This window comes from Siniperca chuatsi, linkage group LG7 (genome assembly GCF_020085105.1).
Source record: "Siniperca chuatsi isolate FFG_IHB_CAS linkage group LG7, ASM2008510v1, whole genome shotgun sequence".
Lineage (NCBI taxonomy): Eukaryota > Metazoa > Chordata > Actinopteri > Centrarchiformes > Sinipercidae > Siniperca > Siniperca chuatsi.
This window is the reverse complement of record NC_058048.1, coordinates 16,983,056-17,003,499: the sequence shown is the minus strand read 5'-3', so window position 1 is coordinate 17,003,499 and position 20,444 is coordinate 16,983,056. Positions and strand designations below refer to the sequence as shown.

At 40.8% G+C, this 20,444-nt stretch overlaps 1 protein-coding gene across 9 annotated transcripts in view; it reads left to right on the top strand.

Moving 5' to 3' along the window:
* Positions 1 to 20,444, top strand: part of grik4 (glutamate receptor, ionotropic, kainate 4) — a 317,151-nt gene that overhangs the window by 221,976 nt on the left and 74,731 nt on the right. For all 9 annotated transcript variants that reach the window (XM_044203352.1, XM_044203355.1, XM_044203351.1 and 6 more), the window contains 3 exons: positions 4,736 to 4,901; positions 11,837 to 12,015; positions 15,635 to 15,688. In XM_044203352.1, the coding sequence (XP_044059287.1) occupies positions 4,736 to 4,901; positions 11,837 to 12,015; positions 15,635 to 15,688 (399 nt within the window). The remainder of the gene's footprint in view (positions 1 to 4,735; positions 4,902 to 11,836; positions 12,016 to 15,634; positions 15,689 to 20,444) is intronic.

Below are 20,444 nucleotides of genomic sequence, written 5' to 3'. Positions count from 1 at the left end.
TAAATTCAATGAGACCATTTAATGGGTGCTGATTGCAACCCCTTCGCCATTCCTCACTCTGTTTTGTGCCTATTATGTGTGTTTATGTTTTCCTCTTTTCCTGTCCTGTATACTGTTTTCCCCATCTCAGCCTCTACTGTACGTCGCCGCTCACTTCATTGCTCTCTTCTTCTGTCAGTCAGACTGTCAGTTTCTCCCTATCTCTCTCTCCATTCTCTCCCTTTTTGTGTCTTTCTGTCTCTATGTCCCGCTCATCACCCGCCCTTCATTCTCCCTGGCACACGCCTGTCTTTCTCCACACCAGTCACCATGGTGTTTAGGTCTATTTACAGTGGAGCTACCAGATTATTAAAAGCAGAGCGGTTACCTTGGGCTTTATTGTTTGCATGAGATTTTCTTCCCCTCACAATTTTCAGATGTAATTAGTTTCACTCCCACACCAATAGTGCCACAGCCCTGAGCAGATGCTTTTAAAAGACACTTCCATCTAATTTTGAGTTACAGCTTGTTTACTAGTATCTACAAATTGTTTACATTGCCTCTAATAATTTTCTGTTCCTTAGATTAAATGCAAGAGATTAACATTGGCAAACTTTGTTGAATTTAACTGCTCTCTGTACTAATAATATTGCAATAGATTTGTAATAATTTGTGACAAGAATATTTGTAGAGTAGAGAGTAAAGGGTATATTTTCAGCTAGATAATTCAATTTCTCTTTTTGAAAGTAACAAAACAACCATGAATCATGGGCTTCCTGTGAAAGATGACTATAGTCAGAAAAGTCACGTGCATGTAGAATAACAACACTATAACACAAACAATGTTTTGGACAAAATGATTATGGAAACATGTATACTGTGTTAGATTGCCTTTCGATTATGTTGAAGATGACACAGATGTCACTAAAGATGGTAGAAAAATGAAGCTTGTAGTGCACTGTGAGAATGCAAAAATTATAGACAAAACCTTAAAGCAGCATTAAATGTTTGGTTGTTTTTTGGACACTTGGGGGCAGTTAAAACAAGACATGAGCACAATATTAACATATTATCACCATAAAAAGTTGTTATGATGAACGTGTTAGCAAACAGCCTATTTTGATATCAAGCAGACATGGGGCAACATTCATTGGGAGTCGTGTTTCTGGCTTGATGAATGTATGTCCAATATTCACTCTACTTTTAGCTTTGTTTTTGGTCACCAGCTCCTGAGAAAAATATCTGTCTCGTTATTTACTAAATTCGCTGTTATGTTCAACGCTAGCATTGTCTGCCATTTTGCGCTGAGCAGGTAACATACAGCGGGTTTATCAGGGCTTTTATTTATAACAGATGCCTGGTGTGTTTGGAAATGAGACTCATGACAGCAGTGAGACTGAAGCAAACAGTAAAGTTGCGAGCTGTAAAATCAAAGCAATGAGCTGAAAGACACTGAGGTTCATCCCTACAAGCGACCCATTTCACATTACACATTTGATCCATTGTTATTAAAAAATATGATTAATGATATAATGATATAATGATTAGCGCAGCTTTAACTACCACAAACCCAAACAAAGAGTGGTATTGTCCATTACAGTAAATCAAGTCATAATTTGTGTTAAAATGTGCCAGTTTGGCATTAAATTGACTCCAAGTAGTTAGTACCCAGGATTGCTGGCATCGCAAACCTGTGAGTTTCCTGCAGAGCTGCCCTGAAAGTGATGCAGCTGTGAGGTTCATAGAGTCTTTGAAGCTGTGCCCTGCAAAGACACATGTAGGAAAGATTTTTCTGTTTTTATTTTTGGGATTAATCGACCAGCAGAGTGACTGATACTAGCTGTTGGTTGCAGATAAGAAGTCTGGCAAGCGACTTTGATGTGGCTGACAACTTGCTGTTAGTAATGTGGAGATTGATTTTTCTTTGCTTGGAGTACCCCTGTTTTGACTCAAGTCTTGATTCAAAACACTTTGTCACTCCACCACATGAGGAGGATAGTGACTGCAGCCAATTTATCATATTGCTCTAATCAGTGGGAAATGTGTTAAGGCATGATGTATAGATAAGGTCCTCTCTTGCCAGGCCTCGCTGTAAGCTACATTTAGCCTGCAGCTCCCTTGTGAATGCTAAATACAAAAAGATATGTTTAAAATAAGGTGAGAAATATTGCAGATTAAGAGAATTTTGACTAGAAAAAAATGCATGTTAATGAAATATTTCTAGCAACTAATTTTTGGGGATGTGTTCAGGATGTCTATTTCGATAGTTGCAGTGTGAATCAAGGCTGCATGCTGTGGAATTTGATGAGGCAAGAAATTCTCCAGAGATGCCAGCGTTTCTAGCAATAGGGACCAACTGACCAATAGGATGGAAAAGGACAAAGTTTGTGTGCGTGTGTGTCTGTGTGCGTGTGTGTGTGTGTGACAATGCATGTGTTTGTGTAAGCTGCTTTCTAAGCCCCCTGCTGCCTCAGATACAGCCTATCGCAGCGTGTCAGGTTTCTAAGTGAAAGGGGTCGGGTAGCACCAGTCCGCAGTGCTGAAAAGGAAGGAGAGAATGCATGGGAAAAGTGGACAAGTGGAAAAAAGAGCAAACAATCAGGGAAATGAGGAAAGGGTAGTGAGAAATTGTACGAATGCAACAGGGAAGATGAAGGACACGCCTAAAGACGGGCGCATTTCCCCAGTGTGGTGTACGGCTATTACCCAGGTTTTAGGACTCTTTGAGAGGAATGAATGGCGTTCCAGCAGGGTCTGTCAGTAGCGGCCGCACCTCCATCCATTCAGACACCCAGGGAGTCCATTACACCCTGATGGGCAGGAATGGAAAACCAATCAAGGGGAAATGGGGGCGAGGGAGGAAGCAATGTATGGGCACTGGGAACCACACAGACAGGCAATCTGCCATGATGAAGAGGCTCCCTTCCCTGTTCCTCCTCTCGGACCCAGCATGTCCTCCTCCTGCATCCCCTTCAAGCCCCACTGCGCTCTACTGCAATGCCTGCCAGCTGACCGACCAGGCACCTGCCACACTGTTTTGCACTCTCCCTCTCCCCGCTTTTTCCTCCCAGGCCTCACTGTAAGCCATGGCAGCATGTATCCCTTCACATCATCACATGGAGAACTGAAGCGGAGATGGATTTCATTGGAGGGAAATAAATGGGAGACGTGTTTGAATTGGGGTGGAATATAATTTATGATTTTCCTGGAGTTCAGCAGATTTGTAGGTAGCTCCAGTCTGGATTTGTTGTTGTGCTCAGGTTGCAAGGTTAGCTGCAGTGTACTTAACCTCCCTTCTGACAGCGGAGATGCGCCTGTGCTAGACATACCTGTTAGTACAGTGGGGGTGTTATGATAAATTCATTAGGGGTGGCTAAGGAATACAGATATTTATACAGCTACAGCAAATCAACGCTGTGAAAACACTGCAATCAATCTCACTGAAGATTGTATGCCTCACAATGGGGCTGGGATGCAAGAATTGTGTATTTATTGATTCTTACTGAAGGCTTGGCTGGCTTTCTTTTACTTACTCCTTGTGTCTGATCTTTGCTCTACTGGCAAAACACATGGACATTATTACATATGTTTATACTCTTTAATGTGTTATTTTTCCCAGTTTAATAGTTAATACTGTTTTGCTGTGTTACATTTTCTGTTGTTTTGACTAGTCCAGCAGCACATTAGATTTACACACAGCTTCTAGGGTGTTTGAGGCTGTTCACATCCATTTTAGGTGAATGGTACAGAAAAAATGTGTATAGTTTAAACACAGTTCCCAAATTTACGACAATGATCCTCGACATACATACATTTTTATGTCCAAACAGTGGAATATTCTTGACTGGTCAGGTTAGTCACATGACCTCAGTCCAACTGAGCACATGTTTCAGTTGCTGATGTCTGTTGGTTGAAGAGTTCAGTCTGTCATTGATATAACAGAAATTATTACATATGAGACCTTTAGTTACTTATTTAAGTATATGCTTGATTACTTATGTTCTCCCAAAATTGTGGGACATTGTATAAAAAGGACTACAACCCCTACACTGTTCAACTGATGTGGATGTGACCACCCTCGAATTAAAGCTGAGAGCTGGCACTGTCACTGTTGTATTTCATGTGCTAGAGTACAAAGCCAATTTTCATCCTCAAAATATCATCACAGTTCTCCAGATGTTTTGTGAAAATAATATTTTGTTTTTGTTTATATGTGTGTGTGTGTGTGTGTGTGTGTGTGTGTGTGTATTGTAAAAATGTCACCTGAAACACACAGTTGAGCTGCTCCACAGTGAGCCAGGTGAACAAATGTTTTGTAACAGTAGGTGAGGGTTCACCCACACAACAAGGGCTTGTTGTGTGGGTGGAACAAAAACAAGATTTTAGATCCATACTTGTATTTTACATGCGCTTCAGTGCCTCAGTCACTGAAATTATGTGCATTCTGAATATTACCACAGACTCCTGGTTTATCCTTGCTTGCAATTTATGATAAAAGATTAAACTGATTTTCTAGTTATTATTTCATTCTTTCTTTCTTTCTTTTGAGTTATTATTTCTTCTGGCTGTCTGCTGACATCATACTATTTTTATTCTGCAGTTCACAAACATTTTCTCTTGTTTTTACCTCTTTTACGGTTGTCCTGTCTGCAGACGTCTGCTGCATTTTTGACCATGAACATGAATGCAAAATGTCAAAATCAACTGCAAATGGATAAAATGCAACAGATAGTCTGACATCAGCATCTCTGTGCAGGTGCCCTATGTCAAGGTGGCTCCAGAGGATATTCTGAAGGTTCAGTTCCCACGGTTCACCACTCTGGACCTGAGGCCAACCAACACCGACATCAGCCTGGCTGTGGCTGGCCTTCTCACCTTCTTTAACAGCACCACCGCCTGCCTCCTTTGTGCACAGGCTGACTGTGAGTACAGCATTCACACCCTCTCAACAAAATACACAATCATACACACCTGGAGAGAATGCTCACACGCCTTCCCTATATCTGTCAACAAAGTGCAGACATTTTTGTTTAATGTTGGGTATCCTTTAACACGTGTTAGCACACATAAGATTCTCACACGCACGCACGCTGACTGTGTTCTGACAACAGATGCAGTGCTTATCAACATCTCACCCTGTGACACACTCCCTTCTGAAGCAGCTGCTGCACTCCACAGCTAAAACTCCCTCACAGTATCATGCCTGACGTCCCGCATCCAAAAATAAATTTACTGCGGAATCCTTTCTCTTTTTCAAAGTCATCATCATCCTTGAATCAAAATAATGATATAACACGTTACACTTTGTCATGTATAATCTGTCTTCAACCTTTAATCTCAGTGTGATGTCTGTAACACTGTGTACAAACACTCTGCTGATGATCAAAACACATCTTTAAGACAGACAAAAGAGAATGAGGATGGAGTTCGTAGCTGTATCCACCAGTGATCTGACCGCCTCCTTGTCAAAGGCACTCGTTAGATTCTACAGATACTAAATTGAATGACCTTAAAAAAGCTTGAAAATCTCCTCGAGGGAAGTTATTTTTGTAAATAGAGGAAGATTAAATCATGGCCTGTTCCCACCCTCTCGTAGTCCAGCAAGCAGTAATTACAACTCCCTAGACAAAGGCACCATGACCCTGAGTGGCACCCGCTAACCTTTTTCCTAATCAGCACAAGGCTTTGAAGAAATGAAATAGGCTTGAGCCATCAACCATGTGTCAGACAGCCGAGAGATGGCAATGAGCTACTGTGAACCGCCCACCCCGCCTATCTCAATTCTCAGTTCTTCTGCCTTTCAACTTCCTCTTTGACTGTCTCTTGGTCTTTACTTTGGAGAGTCCTTTCATTCATAACCTTTAAGACCTTAAAGCACCATGGTTCATGTATTAAACCGAAACGTCTGTGTGTGTTGTGTGTGTGTGTGTGTGTGTGTGTGTGTGTGTGTGTGTGTGTGTGTGTGTGTGTGTGCAAATTCAGTTACAATAAATTAATGCACATGTGACGGTAATAAAAGGAAAAAGGATTTGCCAAAGATGGCAATTGTTTATGCAGAAAATGGAAAATGTTGCTGGGAAGAATTAATTAAACTTACAAAAAGAAAATACTGCATAGCTAATTGTAGTTTAACCCAACCCCACTACACAACCCATTATAACTGCAAGGGTCAGAAATGTATCTATATTTGTTTTTTCCTTCTAGGTGTTCCTGTACCTGTCAGTCATTCTTCCAATTCAGGGCTCAGATTCTGTTTCTGTGACATTTATTCCATAGAGAGTTGATTAATACAGCTCCAGCCAGAACAGTGATAACAAGTGAACCTTTTAGGCACCCTCTGACTTTAATATTGCAGAGTTTGGAGAAAAGAAACTCATTTTAACATTACTTTTCTTCTTCCCTCTGGTTGTGTATGGGTGTGCGGGTCAGTGGGGAGGTTCTTATTCTCTGTCAGTGGGCTAAGAGAGGACTAGAAAGGAAATTAAATAAAATGAAAAGAAATGAAATGAAATGAGGAGAGATGAGAGGTAGATAGAAGATACCAACGGGAGTCCGAAAGGAGAAAGGAGAGGATGCTATTCGGCTGATGTGGGAGAGGTGAAATGTAGTGATTGGGGTGAGGGAAGTGGGAGGAGGTAACCACGCTGGAATTATACATTTGCTACAAGATGGAGACAGTCCAGGAAATGACGTGGCTGTATTGATTGCACCCTCTCATGTGACCCTCATTTATTCAATAGAAAATGCAGAAAGTGGCATAGTGCCTGGATTTGTTTGTGTGTGTGTTTGTATTTGTGTGTGTGTGTGTGTGTGTGTGTGTGTGTGTGTGTGTGTGTGTGTGTGTGTGTTCGTGTATAGGTCTGTGTTCAGCAATAGCATCAGCTGAAACCCATTCAACTTTAGCTCCAGCTCACCCAGCCCCACCCCTCCCCTTCAGCTCATGCAGTCAGTTGGTCGGTTGGCAGCCTGATGTCGGTGGCTCGTCCATGTGCCGGCCTCATTAATCACCCAAGCCCGTGACAGCCTAATAGAGCGTGGCCAATTCATGAATATTTTCCAGCCATAGCTGAGGAGGCAGGAGTGGAGCTGGAGCTGTGCCCAAAGGCATGGTGCACACCAGGACGGACATTAATCTAGCTAACCTCCACTATCGATGGCAGTGTGTGCAGTAGCAGCCGCAGTACGGTAACTCTTGCCCAGAACACTGTCCATGTGGTTGAATTTTTAGACCTGCTGGGTGGCCCCACATGTTGTGCAGCTGCAGCCTTTGGTAAATGAAAAGAGACACACACATAAAAATGCACGCACAAAATTAGCCTGCATGCACACACGTACACTGCGCAAACCACACACATACACATGCATGCTGTTCCCTGGCACAGTGCACTTTCATTAGTGAGGTGATTGGTACAGCTGTCAGTAAGCTGAAAAAGAACATCCAATAAGGTCTGAAATTTAACTGGAGCGGCAGTGCAGGTGCAGGATTTCTAAGTTCAACAAAACAGTAGGCCTCAAATGCTTGCAGAGCATTTTACCTGCATTGTCCAACTGCAGCTACAGAATACAGCACTTCCACTACTTGTAGTATCAGGTTTCTACTATAATCTGCTCACTTATACAGTTGCGATATACAATTGCTTGACCATGTCATCGAATAAATTACAATTCTCCATTACACACAGTTTCTGGGGCTGACCTACTGTCTCTCCATGTTTCACAGTCTATGTGGTGTTGCCATCACTAACCTGTAATCAGCGTTAGTCAGGTGGAAGAGATGCCTCAAGTGTGAACAGGAATATATACAAAGGTGTAAGAATGACGGAAAGATAGTAATTGCAGGGGATGGTCCTAATGACTATGATAATAGTAATTATACTGTGGCTACTAATGATCCTGATGTGGATGGCACTGATGTCACTAGTCAAGGTGATGGTGGTGGTGCTAGTAGTGGTAGCACTTTGTAGTTTTAAAAGCTTCTCATTGAATAGTTGGGGGAAAAATGGCTTTAAACTCTCCTGTTGCTTTTTGTAAAAAATTGTTGACTCAGTATGATAAAATCTTTGATTTGTGGAGAGTGGGTGGAGTTGCATAGGTGCAAATGTGCAGTATTTGACTTTCATAAAGCCTTTACTTAGTATTTCTACCTAATTTGGAAATAGTCAATTGGGATTTAGTCTGATTTTTCACCATCAAACCACCTGGTGGTCTTGTGGGGATGTCATGTGACTGTAACATTCTGGGTTTAAATCCAGCTGGGACCTTTCGTGCATTTCATCCCTTCCTTTCTCCTCCCATAATTAGTTTCATTGTTGCCTATCCTTTAAAGACCAAATAAAAAGCCAGAGACCTTTCAAATAGAAGCATCCCTTGTGAATTACTCCATAGAAGGCATTTTTCCAACAAAAGAGGTTCACCTGAATTCTAGCAGCAACTCTTAGCACTTCCACTCCTTATGCAGTAATATCACACTCAAGCTGAGAAACCTGCAAATGAAGATTTCTGCAGGATAAGTCATTCGCGACTTCGAGTGTGCCGTTTGAAGAATGAATATAAATGAGAGAACAGGAATGATCAGCAGGAGCACATCAGATCAGCACCACCACAGTGTGACAGGTGGATTATAGCCGGTATTGATGGTTCTACTTTTATGGTTATTTGGGTTAATGGGAAGGGGAATATGCTCAGACATACTTTAAATGTTTTGACACATGATCTTGTCTACAACATTTTAAAGTGATGGCCCCAACAGTGGTAAAGTCATAAAACTAGGCCTTACTCTCTGCTCAAGGCTAAATGATGAGTCATTATAATGTGCGGCTGTCATCAGGACTTTTGGGTCTGTGTTAAAAGCTTTGTCTGTGCCCGAAGGTTTCATTATATATTATTCACCTACACCTGTCAAAGAGTTCATATCAAGCTTCTGTGTTATATTAACAGGTTAATGTTTTTACACTGCCGTTGCCTCTCTGTGGTGGCCGTATTTGCTTTGGGGTTCTTTGTGTGTCTGCAAAAGGAGTGTGTGCTTGTGTGTGTGTGTGTGTGCACCCTCACCTTTATCAGTGTGCCTGAGAGAGAGTCTGAGACGTGTGTCGTCCATGCCGATGAGGGAGTATGGTCTCACTAACACACAAGTTTGCACTTCGATACTTGTGAGGACCCTCTTAATATAATGCATTCCCTAGATTCAAATCATAACTTTAATCATAACAACGACGTGCTTGACCACAACTCTTACTCTTATCTTAGTTATAATCATTAAAGAGTAACTTAACACCTGGTCTGATGGGTGTGGTCAGAAGGGTGCTTTGTTGCACCTGTAACCACACCCAACAGTGATGTGACAGGGTCCTGGAGTACACCTGTACATTACTGCAGCAAGGGGAGGAGTTAAATCACTGGAGATCAGCAAAAACAAGATAGTGTTAAAGGTACCCTGTGGATTTTTTGACCGCTAGTTGTGCAGTTTTTTTATGGGTGGGTCCCCATTTTGTTTGTTTCATGAACACACATGAGGACACATGCACTTGCATTAAAATACTTAAAATAATAAAATTGGTTTTGCATGTTATTTGAGGAAGGAAATGTATTTAACGCGTTTGTTAGACTTCAAGGATACACACAAAAGGTTTTGGTGAATAACACTGAAGAAGAAAACTACACAGAGCACTTTTAAGATACTGTTCAAGATTTCAGTCTAGGTTGATTCGTGATGCCTGTGGTTACCGGTGGTAACAGCTGTATTTTCTGTGGCTGCTTCACAGTAAAAGCCATCCTGTGGTTCGCCAGTTGCATTTGCAGTAACTTATCACAGCTCTGATACAGCCGTAGAGGAGCCATCAGTTTACTGTGAGGCTAATATGAATTAAAATTACCAACAGTAATGTCAGAGTACATGCATGGATTGTTTCCTGTCAATCTCTTTTGTGTGTGTGTGTAGTAAATTTTCCTGCACAGGAATGGCAGACTTCATTAGGAAAAATGAAAAGTACTATATAAAAAGATACTATCAAAAACTGTGTTTGATTTTATTAAAATCTTAAGAATTATAACTTAAACCTAAACCCATTTCTAATCTTAATTATAAAACAGTAAGTATTGAACCGTAAACAGTCCTATGAAGAAGTGAGGACTAACCAAAATATCCTCCCTTTTCAAAAATGTCCTCACTCTCAAGGTCTTAAACTTGGTCCTTATAAAGACAGAGGTTCAAACACACACACACACACACACACACACAGGCCACCTCAAATTCTGTGGAAAAGAAGAAACATGTACACACACAATTCCACAAAACTTGTTTTCTCTGTATAGGGCCCTATACAAGTCTAACTAAAGAAGAGCAAATCTTTCATTCAGCTGCATGTTTTTCATTTGATTGAAACTGGTTCACCAGAGCAGTGAGGGAACAACATGGCTGCTTTAAGGCACCCTATTGAAAAAAAGATTCTGACTCCCCTTTGAATCCTGTGCAGCCTGAACACTAAAGAGAATATGAGCTTTTCTTCAGTGTGTCACTCTATTTGTTTGTGTGTGAATGTGTGTCTGCTCTTTAGCCAGCCACATCTCATACAGTGCACTGTCTAACGTCATGAACTTGACGTGAAATTGTATTTGATGTCCTGAGAGAAGCCATAGAAAGTGGATGCAGGAGGCAGACAAGGAGGGCGGTTTTAGCAGAAGCTATTTCAAGCTCATCAAATTTATTCTGCGTTATACTACAGAGGAAGCTGATCTGACAGGTTCGAGACACAGGCAGGCGAGCAAGCGGCAGCTAGGAGTGATGTCTCATGAGTGCACAGACACAGGTAGCCAGGTAGAGGAAGACAAACACACAGTGATATACTGCCATACAGACAGGCTGAAAGACAGGCAGACACTGAGACATAATTGCAGAAGCTATTAGACATGATGCTGGTGAATGGGACAGTGCTGTAGCTTGTGTTAATGTGCTGTGGAGAAGCTAAAGGACTCAGCTTGATAACTTAAAATTGCTACACCAAAATTGGTCTCCATGGGACAGATGAACTGCTCTCCTGTCGCCATGGCAAAAATCACATAACATATCTGTTGATGTCAAAGTTTAGAGTGCCGTTTTATTATAACTTTATAATGAAAATAGCAGGTGGAGGCTCAGCTAATGCAAGTCCTTCTCCACCAAGTTACGTCCTTGATACCAATATCAAGAAATGTTACGAGTGTTATGACATCTGCCAAATTGCCAAGGTGAGGCCAACTTAACTGTCACATGATGTTGTATTTTTCTCACTGTAACACGCCTCACAAATTAGTTTAAAATCCTATATGGAAAATTAGCCCAATAACCTCTCTAGGTCTGCTAATATATGGATGCCAAGTGACTGGTAAAATGCTGCTTGGAGCATTTTTATTAAGTCAGCTAAGCTTTAATTAGGGCAAATCCCACTTACCTCACTGGAGTCAGACGGTCTATTACCATGGGATAGAGTACAGGAGAAGTTGTTGAAACGTTACTTTGTATTTCATGGCTTCACAGTAATTGCAATTAAAGGTAATCAGTCCACTTTTTCTGCATGGAAACATTTTTATGGATTCATTATTGTCAAATATGGCAGAAAAACAAACAAAAGGCATATTTGTTTGTACTTGAGGACAGTGTATGCTTATTAAGTTCATACTGCATTACAATATCAACCATCACTCTCTGAATGCACTTGACTTTCCTTAACTTTTTGGCTATGTATTTTCTTAACTTTTGAAAAAGACTATTACTGTAAAGCTCCTTCTCCTTGGGAGAGTCTTCCCTTCATTAAGTAACCCTCTTATATGTTTTTGTGTGTGTGTGTGTGTGTGTGCGTGTGTGTGTGCGTCTTATCGGCAGGCTTATTGAACCTGGAGCAGCTCCTCAGGCAGTTCCTCATCTCCAAGGAGACTCTGTCAGTGCGCATGCTTGATGACAGCCAGGACCCGACCCCGCTACTGAAGGAGATACGAGATGACAAGACTGCCACTATTATAGTCGATGCCAATGCCACCATGTCACATATCATTTTGGAACGGGTTAGTATGGTTCACATGATAACTGTGTTATTTATGCACTGCTAACTTTATTTCATGTCTACCGTCTTAGCTTTATACTGAAAATTTCCCAAGATCCACATTTATATAATTATTATACATTTCAAAAAGGAAAAGTAACTGAAAAATGCCGGTGGCAAGAAGTGTTCAAGGCTAAAAGTAATTGTGTGTGTGGAGAATGATTTTTTAAACTAGAAGAAGAAGTTGGTTAGTCTAGTTTTGACCTGTAGAGATAGAGATTGTCCCACACGGCACAATGAATAGTGTGCAGAACATATGAAAAGGGAAATATCTTTTTCACCACCATAACACATTTGCCGTCTTGAATCATGAGTCAGATTACGTGGATTTATGCACTTTTGGTAGTGGGCGCAGCATTTAAAAGACAGGGTTACAGAGCCTAGAGTCAAAAACATAGTCCCAAAATAAAAGGCAAATGAATTGAGGCAATCTTGTTTAACAAACCTGTTACATCAAATTATATGGATGGCAGCATTAAATCAAGTTGTATTCCAATGATTAATTTTTCGTAAGTGAGAATTCTGCACAGTTAAGTGGATTAGTGTAAGTAAGAACAGATTCATAAAATGAAGGAGCCCTTTTGTCCACATTCTAATACAGTGCATGTTATGGATTAAAACAAGCTGTTCTCTAAGTCAGTGAAGCAAATTAAGTGGACTGATTCTTAAATGTCCTTCTTATCTATTATCCATCTGTTGCTTCTCTAAAAACACCTTTTACATGAAAATTGAACTATAAATGTAACATGCAAAGCCAAAAAGTTCATCATGTGAGAAAAACATTTGTGAGCATTATTTCTGTCAGTAGTATAGCAGTATGACCATTATGTGTTTTCTCCGCTAATGGCACATACCAATAATTAACATCTCAGAAGATTATAATAAGACCTTGGACACTTGGACTCCAGTGTAATGCTGAAGCTTCTCCTGATTGGAGACTTAAGTTTGTGAAGAGCCTTGATGGCATCAATAAAGGGGATTTAGGGAGCCGAGGAAGCAAGGGTGTTTGGCTGCAGCATATGGCCTCTTAGTAATTAATACACACCTCATTATTTCTAGAAGACGATGGATGGATGGCTAGAGTAGAGGTGACAATAACTGGAGACAGAGGGGGGTTGGGAGGAGAGGGAAGAAGACATGTTTCTCTTGCTTTCCACCTCTTCCTCCCTCATTCTCTCCATTATAGTCTCTCTCTCTCTATCTCACAGTAGTCTTCAATCTCAATCTCTCACCTCAATCAAGTGTTCAGGCTGCCATCAGCGGTCATCCAGTCACCATAGCAACCATGGCCCACAGAGCAGCGGGAGCCCACAGTAGGACGTCTCTCTCTCTATGTTCCCCTTCTCCCTCCGCCTGTCTCTTCAGTTTCAATATGGAGTTACCGTCTTTCTCGCTCTCTGCCCAAATGCAGAGATGACAATTTCCCTTTGTTTCTTCACACCTCCATCCCCGTGTGTCTTGTATACCCATCCCTCTATCTCTCACTCTTTTGTCTGTCAAGAGACAGTCCTGTAGCAGGGTGGTGGAAAGTTGGCAGTCCTGCCTCTCATGTGGAGTGCCTAGTTGCCAAACATATCAAAGCTGTATGCCGGCATATTTGCCGGTCTCAGATGATGATAAGAGTGGCCAGCTTGTCTAAAGGGACAAAATCGTCCTTTGTCATGCAAGACATTCCCCCTTATTTGTCTGTTTACATCTTACATCAAACCCTCGTCAGACAAAGGTCTCACTCTCTGAGGTTTTAGCATTCAGAGGGGTTTAGGTCAGTAGTGTTAGCATTCTGAATGTAATCCTGTTCAGTCAGGCCTCCACTGTTGTGCACAGCTGTAGAGAACCAGAGTGGGATAGATAGTGAGCCCAGTATATGCGGGCTGTGCAAACCGTGTGCACTTTGACCAAAAGCTGCGGTGGAACAACAAGGAGATCAAGAAGTGGGGAAAAAAGGCAGCAAAGCTTATTTTGAATGCAGCGAAGGGAGACCAAAAGGATACTTTTCATCAGCTGCTTGTTTTGGTTGTATTGTGTCTTCTGAATGGGATATGGGCGATTCAGGTTATGTCAGTTTCTGTTTGGTAAGGTATTAAAGGCACAGGTCACCTAAGGAAATATGCTGTGTTTTTAAATATTGCTTGCCGCATGAAGGTACATTTAAAGGTGAAAAATTAGTTAGCTTAACTTAATGTGTGTAACCCCAGGGCAGGTGTTAACAAACAACTTCCCTTCTTCTTCTTCTTTTCCTTCCGGCTGTTCCCTTTCAGGAGTCGCCACAGCGAATCATGTGGCTCCATCTAACCCTGTCCTCTGCATCCTCTTCACTCACACCAATTAACTTCATGTCCTCTCTCATTACATCCATAAATCTCCTCTTTGGTCTTCCTCTAGACCTCCTGCCTGGCATCTCCAACCTCAGCATCCTTCTACCAATATATTCACAGTCTCTCCTCTGAACATGTCCAAACCACCTCAATCTGGCCTCTCTGACTTTATCTCCGAAACATCTAACATGAGCTGTCCCTCTGATGTACTCATTCCTGATCCTGTCCATCTTAATAATTACTTTACATAGTCATCAAGCTAACTATAGTTTCAGAGTAATAGTGTGCTAAATATACTACAAGGAGGAAGCTATATAAAGACATCTTGAGAGGTCATTCAGAGTTTAATAATGAAAGTTGTATTTGAATGTTTTTGCTATAATAATTGGTGCCTTTCTACTTCTTACTGTTTTATTATTTATGCTCCTGCAGAACACTTAAGTTGAATATTCAACAACTGAGTGACATACTAATGGCAAACAAACACCCACACAGAGGTTACACTTTTTGCAGATATGACAGCTAAATATCTGTTATTAAACTTTCTGATGATACACAACCTCAGAATAATGTCAGTGTTGAAGCTATTATGTAAATCTGCCAGGTGTGGAAAAGCTAAAAGGGTTCTTCACACATGCTCAGGAAGAATTTCACCCAGGGTTAAATTATGTTGGGGTTTTTTAAGTTCTTGGAAAAAGAGCATGTTCTTTGAAACTGTTTGATTTGATATTTATCTGTCTACTTGATGTTTATTGATTTTAATCATAATGTGCATTGCAGCACGATTAAACAGAAGCCTATAGCTCAATGATTTTCTTTTTTGCTAATGACTTTAATGAAATGAAACTATGAAAAGTTCACCCTGTCCTTCACAACTGCTCCTCACTGTGACTTTGATTTAATCAAATTGTACGACAGAGTGTCGTGCAGCATGCTAATGCACCTCAGAAATTAATTGCTCCATTGAGAGCCATCGTCAGATAAGAATGTGTCTGGTCTTATCAAGATGTGGATTTGATCTGTCTGCTGCAGAGTGGAGCTTGAGTTACACTGAATCACTGACCTCTTAACTTCTCTCCCCAACCCTTTCTTCCTGACTCTCTCTGCTGTCTGTTTTGTTCTCCCCCTCCCTCCTCTGTTCCTGTGACCTCCATCTTAACATCTTTTTGTTCAAACTCCAATCCTCAAATTTCTATTTTGTACCTTCTTTCTCTTACATTTTTCTTTATCTTTCCCCTCCTGCCCCTCTTGTCTTTTGATCTGCAGGCATCAGAGCTGGGAATGCTGTCAGTCTACTACACATACATCTTCACCTCTCTGGTAAGGAAATGGGAGATGGTGTGGGCATTTAGAGGCAATGTAGATTTCACACCTACAGGAGCACTGGAGCACTCCTGTAGTGTATTAAAATAGTACATTTTAACTGGTACTCTTTACTTAAATGAATGAATGGATGGATAGAGTTAAGCAGACAGAAGCTAAGACAGAGGAATAATAGCATAGCTTCATTATAGCATAGTCCATTTTCTCCCCCACTGCATGTGACTGCAGATTACAGACATGCTGAGTGCAGTGGCTTTAGTGGCTCCAGTCGCTGCTCATTTGCCCTCTTTGGTTGAAGTGCACTTCTGGATCAAACAAATAAATTATCATGATTATTATAATTGCTACTAGTACTATTGTTGTTGTTGTTGCTGCTGCAGTTTTTCTTATAATTATGATTGTGGAAAGCCTGCCAAGCTCCTGTCAAATGAAGTCATTGTCTTCAGAGTCAACATTCATTTCTGTTAGTGAATGAGTTGAGGAGGAGCTCCACACATCCTCCTTCTTTATTTCTTTCTTTCTTTCTTTCTTTCTTTCTTTCTTTCTTTCTTTCTTTCTTTCTTTCTTTCTTTCTTTCTGTCTGTTTGAATGAACTCAACGTACATTTTTTATAATTCTTTGGTGATTTACTCAGCAGTTAGGGCTTGTTTGCATGTTCGCCTGCAAACTAAGCTTATACTACTTAACGTTTCGTTCTTAATTAGTTCTCATTGCTCGGTTAATTAGCATAGAGCGCAGCACATGGTGTTTAGTTTTGTGATCATGTCTTTTCAACTATTTAAGCCCATGAACTGTTTGATGATTGTGATTTCATCACATTGCATTACATATTGTGGAGTACACAGTTACTTAAAGCTACTTGTTAACTATGATTAGTTAAACTTCATGTAGCTCTGGAACTGATGCTTCATACTGGATGTTGCATATTGTTTACAATGACAATGTCCTCAAAAGAGGTGACAGAGGCAGATAGAGAAAGAGCTGAGAGAGGCAGCTAAAGGAAGTGCTGCTTTGCAAAAGTTGCTTTCAAGGCAGTAGCAGGCCAACAGCTGAATCATTATGACTGAAATATCTAACAGCCCCTTTGTAAATGCATTATGTCCAGTAGGTATACACAAAATGTACCTCTGCAACTTTTGGAAAGTGTTTTTATGGAGGGTAAAGCTATAAGGCTATCAGTTGGTTTAATAAGTGCTACGTTAATAGTATATTTTGTAAACCATTTGAGAAGGGGCTGTTCTCCTTATATGAAATGAGTCACTGCCCCTCAAAATGTCTATGCATGTCCCTTCTGGAAATAAAAGGGATTGACCCCAAACTTGAGAATAATGATGTTTAGGCACATAGAGGTTAATGGATCTTTGAGAGTTACTGTAAGATCATAAAGATAGCAGCTTGGAGAAAATTTGATGTTATAGTAAACTCACCAGATAGCTGCTCCCTAATGGAAATTAATGAGGTTCGAAACACTTTGCTCTAATAGCGCTGTAGAGATGATTCATATCAAGCTGATTTATGACTCATTAAGAGTGGGCTGCTGCCATCTTCATGTTTTCCTCAACAGCCCTTGACATAGTCACTTCTCCTATTGTAGCTCTCTTCTCCCTTCCTTTAACCTGCTTTGCTTTCCTTTGTGTCTAGACCTAAATAAGCTCCCTCATCACTCTACTTTGGTGTTGCTCAGCAGGTCTGCTGGAGGGCGCAACATAGCAGACAGATTCATGGTAGATAGTAGATGATGAGCCCACTTCCCCCCTCCTGCTACCATCACCACCATTTTCTTAAAATCCAGCCATTGCTCAGTGACGGCATCGTTAATAGCTTCAGCTACCATCATTAAAATGGTCAGCAGTGTGCCCCCAGCAGCCTGGGACATAATGCAGAAGCTGTGAGTGGAAAAATAGAAGTACTGTTGTCGCCTTAGTTGTCGTAATAAGTGATTCATCTTATTTATTGTGTTTTTAAATGACTCTGTTGCTTGTGCATCAGGCTCAGCACACACTGGCACAAAAGAGGACAGGAACAAGTTTCATTATGTTCTCTCACAGTTCAGTTCATTGTTCACCCATTTTCCAAACTCACTGTGATAGTACATCTCTGAAAATGGCAATAATACATTGAATGCTTGGTTCACTTTTTGATCTTCTCAAAAAGTACACTATGCCATTTCATGAGACTGTCCTGTCCAGAAAAAATGTCCTTTGTTCAAAGAGCTTAAAACAACTTAGAACATTCTGTGCCAAAGTAGGACTTAATGGGATGTTCTCATAGCACTGCGAAAAGTAAAGGTATCAGGGTCAGGTGGTTCAGGGTGGTGAGTGGGAGTACAGAGAGAAGAGAACAGGCTTTAAGGGATGAGGACTAACCAATGTGTTGGGCGAATGGAAGACTATCTCAGGTGACTCTGGCTCAGGTTTCTAGAGTGTAAACTTCAAATCCAATTAAGAACAGGACACAGCCACTATCATTAGCCTCCACTCTGATATAGTAGCATCTAGGACAACGGGGAAACAGTACACAGTCCATGTGCTTTTGTGAATAGGGCTTTTTTTTTTTTTTTTTACTTAACCTGTAACCCCACAAAATGATGTCATATGAAATACTCCATTGGCCTTGGAGGTAAATGTCAGTTACTTCTGTAGGTAGTAAGCTAGTTAGCTGGACATGCTATGGTTTCCAGCTTGTGACGGTGTAGTCCCTCATTCGTCCAGGAGTGTTCTATCGTAGAAAAGGTTTCAGTCGTAGTCATCTGGACACTGTTTTCAGAATCAAGACGTTTCGGCTCCCATCCGGAAGTCATTCCGGATGGGAGCCGGAATAGTTTCAAGATGGCCCAGTAATCAGTTCAGTTACTGATTACTGGGCCATCTTGAAACTATTAGGTCAGTTTCAGGTGAAACTAGCTATTTACAGATACTCAGGCAGATTCCTTCCTGAGGGCAGGGCTTATGTAACTCAGAGTAGTTTAAATTTCCAGTTCCCGTCCAATTTTTTCACAATTGAGAATGACTTCCGGATGGGAGCCGAAACGTCTTGTTTCCAGCTTGTGTTAGAGCAGACAAACACGCTGTAAAGATGATTGTACGATCACTAATCTTTCTGTGCGTGTGTCGGTTCATGGGTGTGTGCATGCATGTGTGCATATGTGTGCACTCTTAATGGTAGCAGGTGTTCCAGTCCAGATAGTTGCATTATCTCAGGGAGCAAATAACATTTCTGAAGTCTATTTAAAGGTTATGCTTATCACTTACTCCCTCACCTTTCGCCCCGAAAAAGCTTTTACATTAAGTGACCTGTGACTGGATACATTTACTTCTTTCTAGCAGTGTTTTTAATGAACATGATTACTTGTGAATTCTGCACCACTTTTAAAAAATATGGATTTAAATATTTCCGTGATAGACGGGTGACAAATTAAAGGAAAAAACAAAATGAATGAGTGGAGACACATGACGAATGCAGATGCTTTCACACAGGTGCACTGCATGGTACAATTAAGCAATTAACATCCAATCATGATCTTTGGCATGTATAAAATGCTGAGCAGGCCCAGTTGAGTTTGGTTTTGTGTCAAGATGGCAAGAGGAAAAGATCTGAGTGACTTCGAAAGAGTGTTCATTGTTGGGGCACAGATGGCAGGAGCTTCAGTCACAAAGAGTGCTCAACTGGCTAGTGTTTCAATAGGAACAGTGATTAAAGTGACATCTGCATTTAGATCTATGGGAAAGACATCAGTTGACAGTTGACAGTGCTCATTTGATGACTGTGATGCTTGTGCATTAGTGCGATATATAAGGAAAAACAGAAGAGCAACTAAATAAAAGCAGGCAAACATAAAACAGGAAGAATATTTACATTTTAATCCAATCAAAGAGACAGTCAGCTTCATAATTATCAAGCAAGGATTTTATTGCACTGGTTCTGGCTGTCCAGCAAGTGGGGCAGAGCGGTTTGAGGCCACTGATGGGTGTGACAGGAGAGACTGTGCTGATGGCAAGTCGTTCGTGAGTTATTGATTATTTCATGTATGTCGTGAACTAAACTGATGGCACCATGTACAATGTTGCAGCTTCTTGAAGTACAGTTTCCTGACAGGGCGTGTTTACAGTGGAATCTAGACACGCCCTGTCAGGAAACAGGAGTTTCAACATGTGTTCACAAAAACACATTCACACATATAATAATGTGTGACGGCCCACAATACACTGCAGAGTCATGTTTCTTTGTTTAGGCCATAGTTTGTACAGTATGTTTCCAGTATGGTTACAGCTCATATAGTTGTCAATAGTTATATTATTCACATAGTTTAAACACCATAAACCTTTGATTTGACCCATTTTACCCATAAACCTTGATTTCACATAAATGACTTGAAGTTCAGTGCATTATTTTAGAAACTTCCCCAAAATTCAGCACTATTATTATTATCATCACTATTACTCCTGACTACCAGTATTTATTTATTGATTGAATATCACATTGAATTGCTGTATTGTGGCAGTGAAATGTTTGTATTGGCATCTGCTTGGGCAAAGAAGTAGAGTAGCTTGTCTACACTGTCTACATCAAATTCTTAATTATTTGTGCCTTCTTGTAAATTCTGCAAATGTTATACATTAAGTTATTTCCTTCTTTGTGTAAAAAACATTCTGTCAGTTTGTCTTGGCGTGTTTCTACAGAAACCCTTAAAGGTCACAGGGAGAATTTTTTGAGGGCTACTTTTGCATTCCCTCGCAATATGTTTTGCATTCCC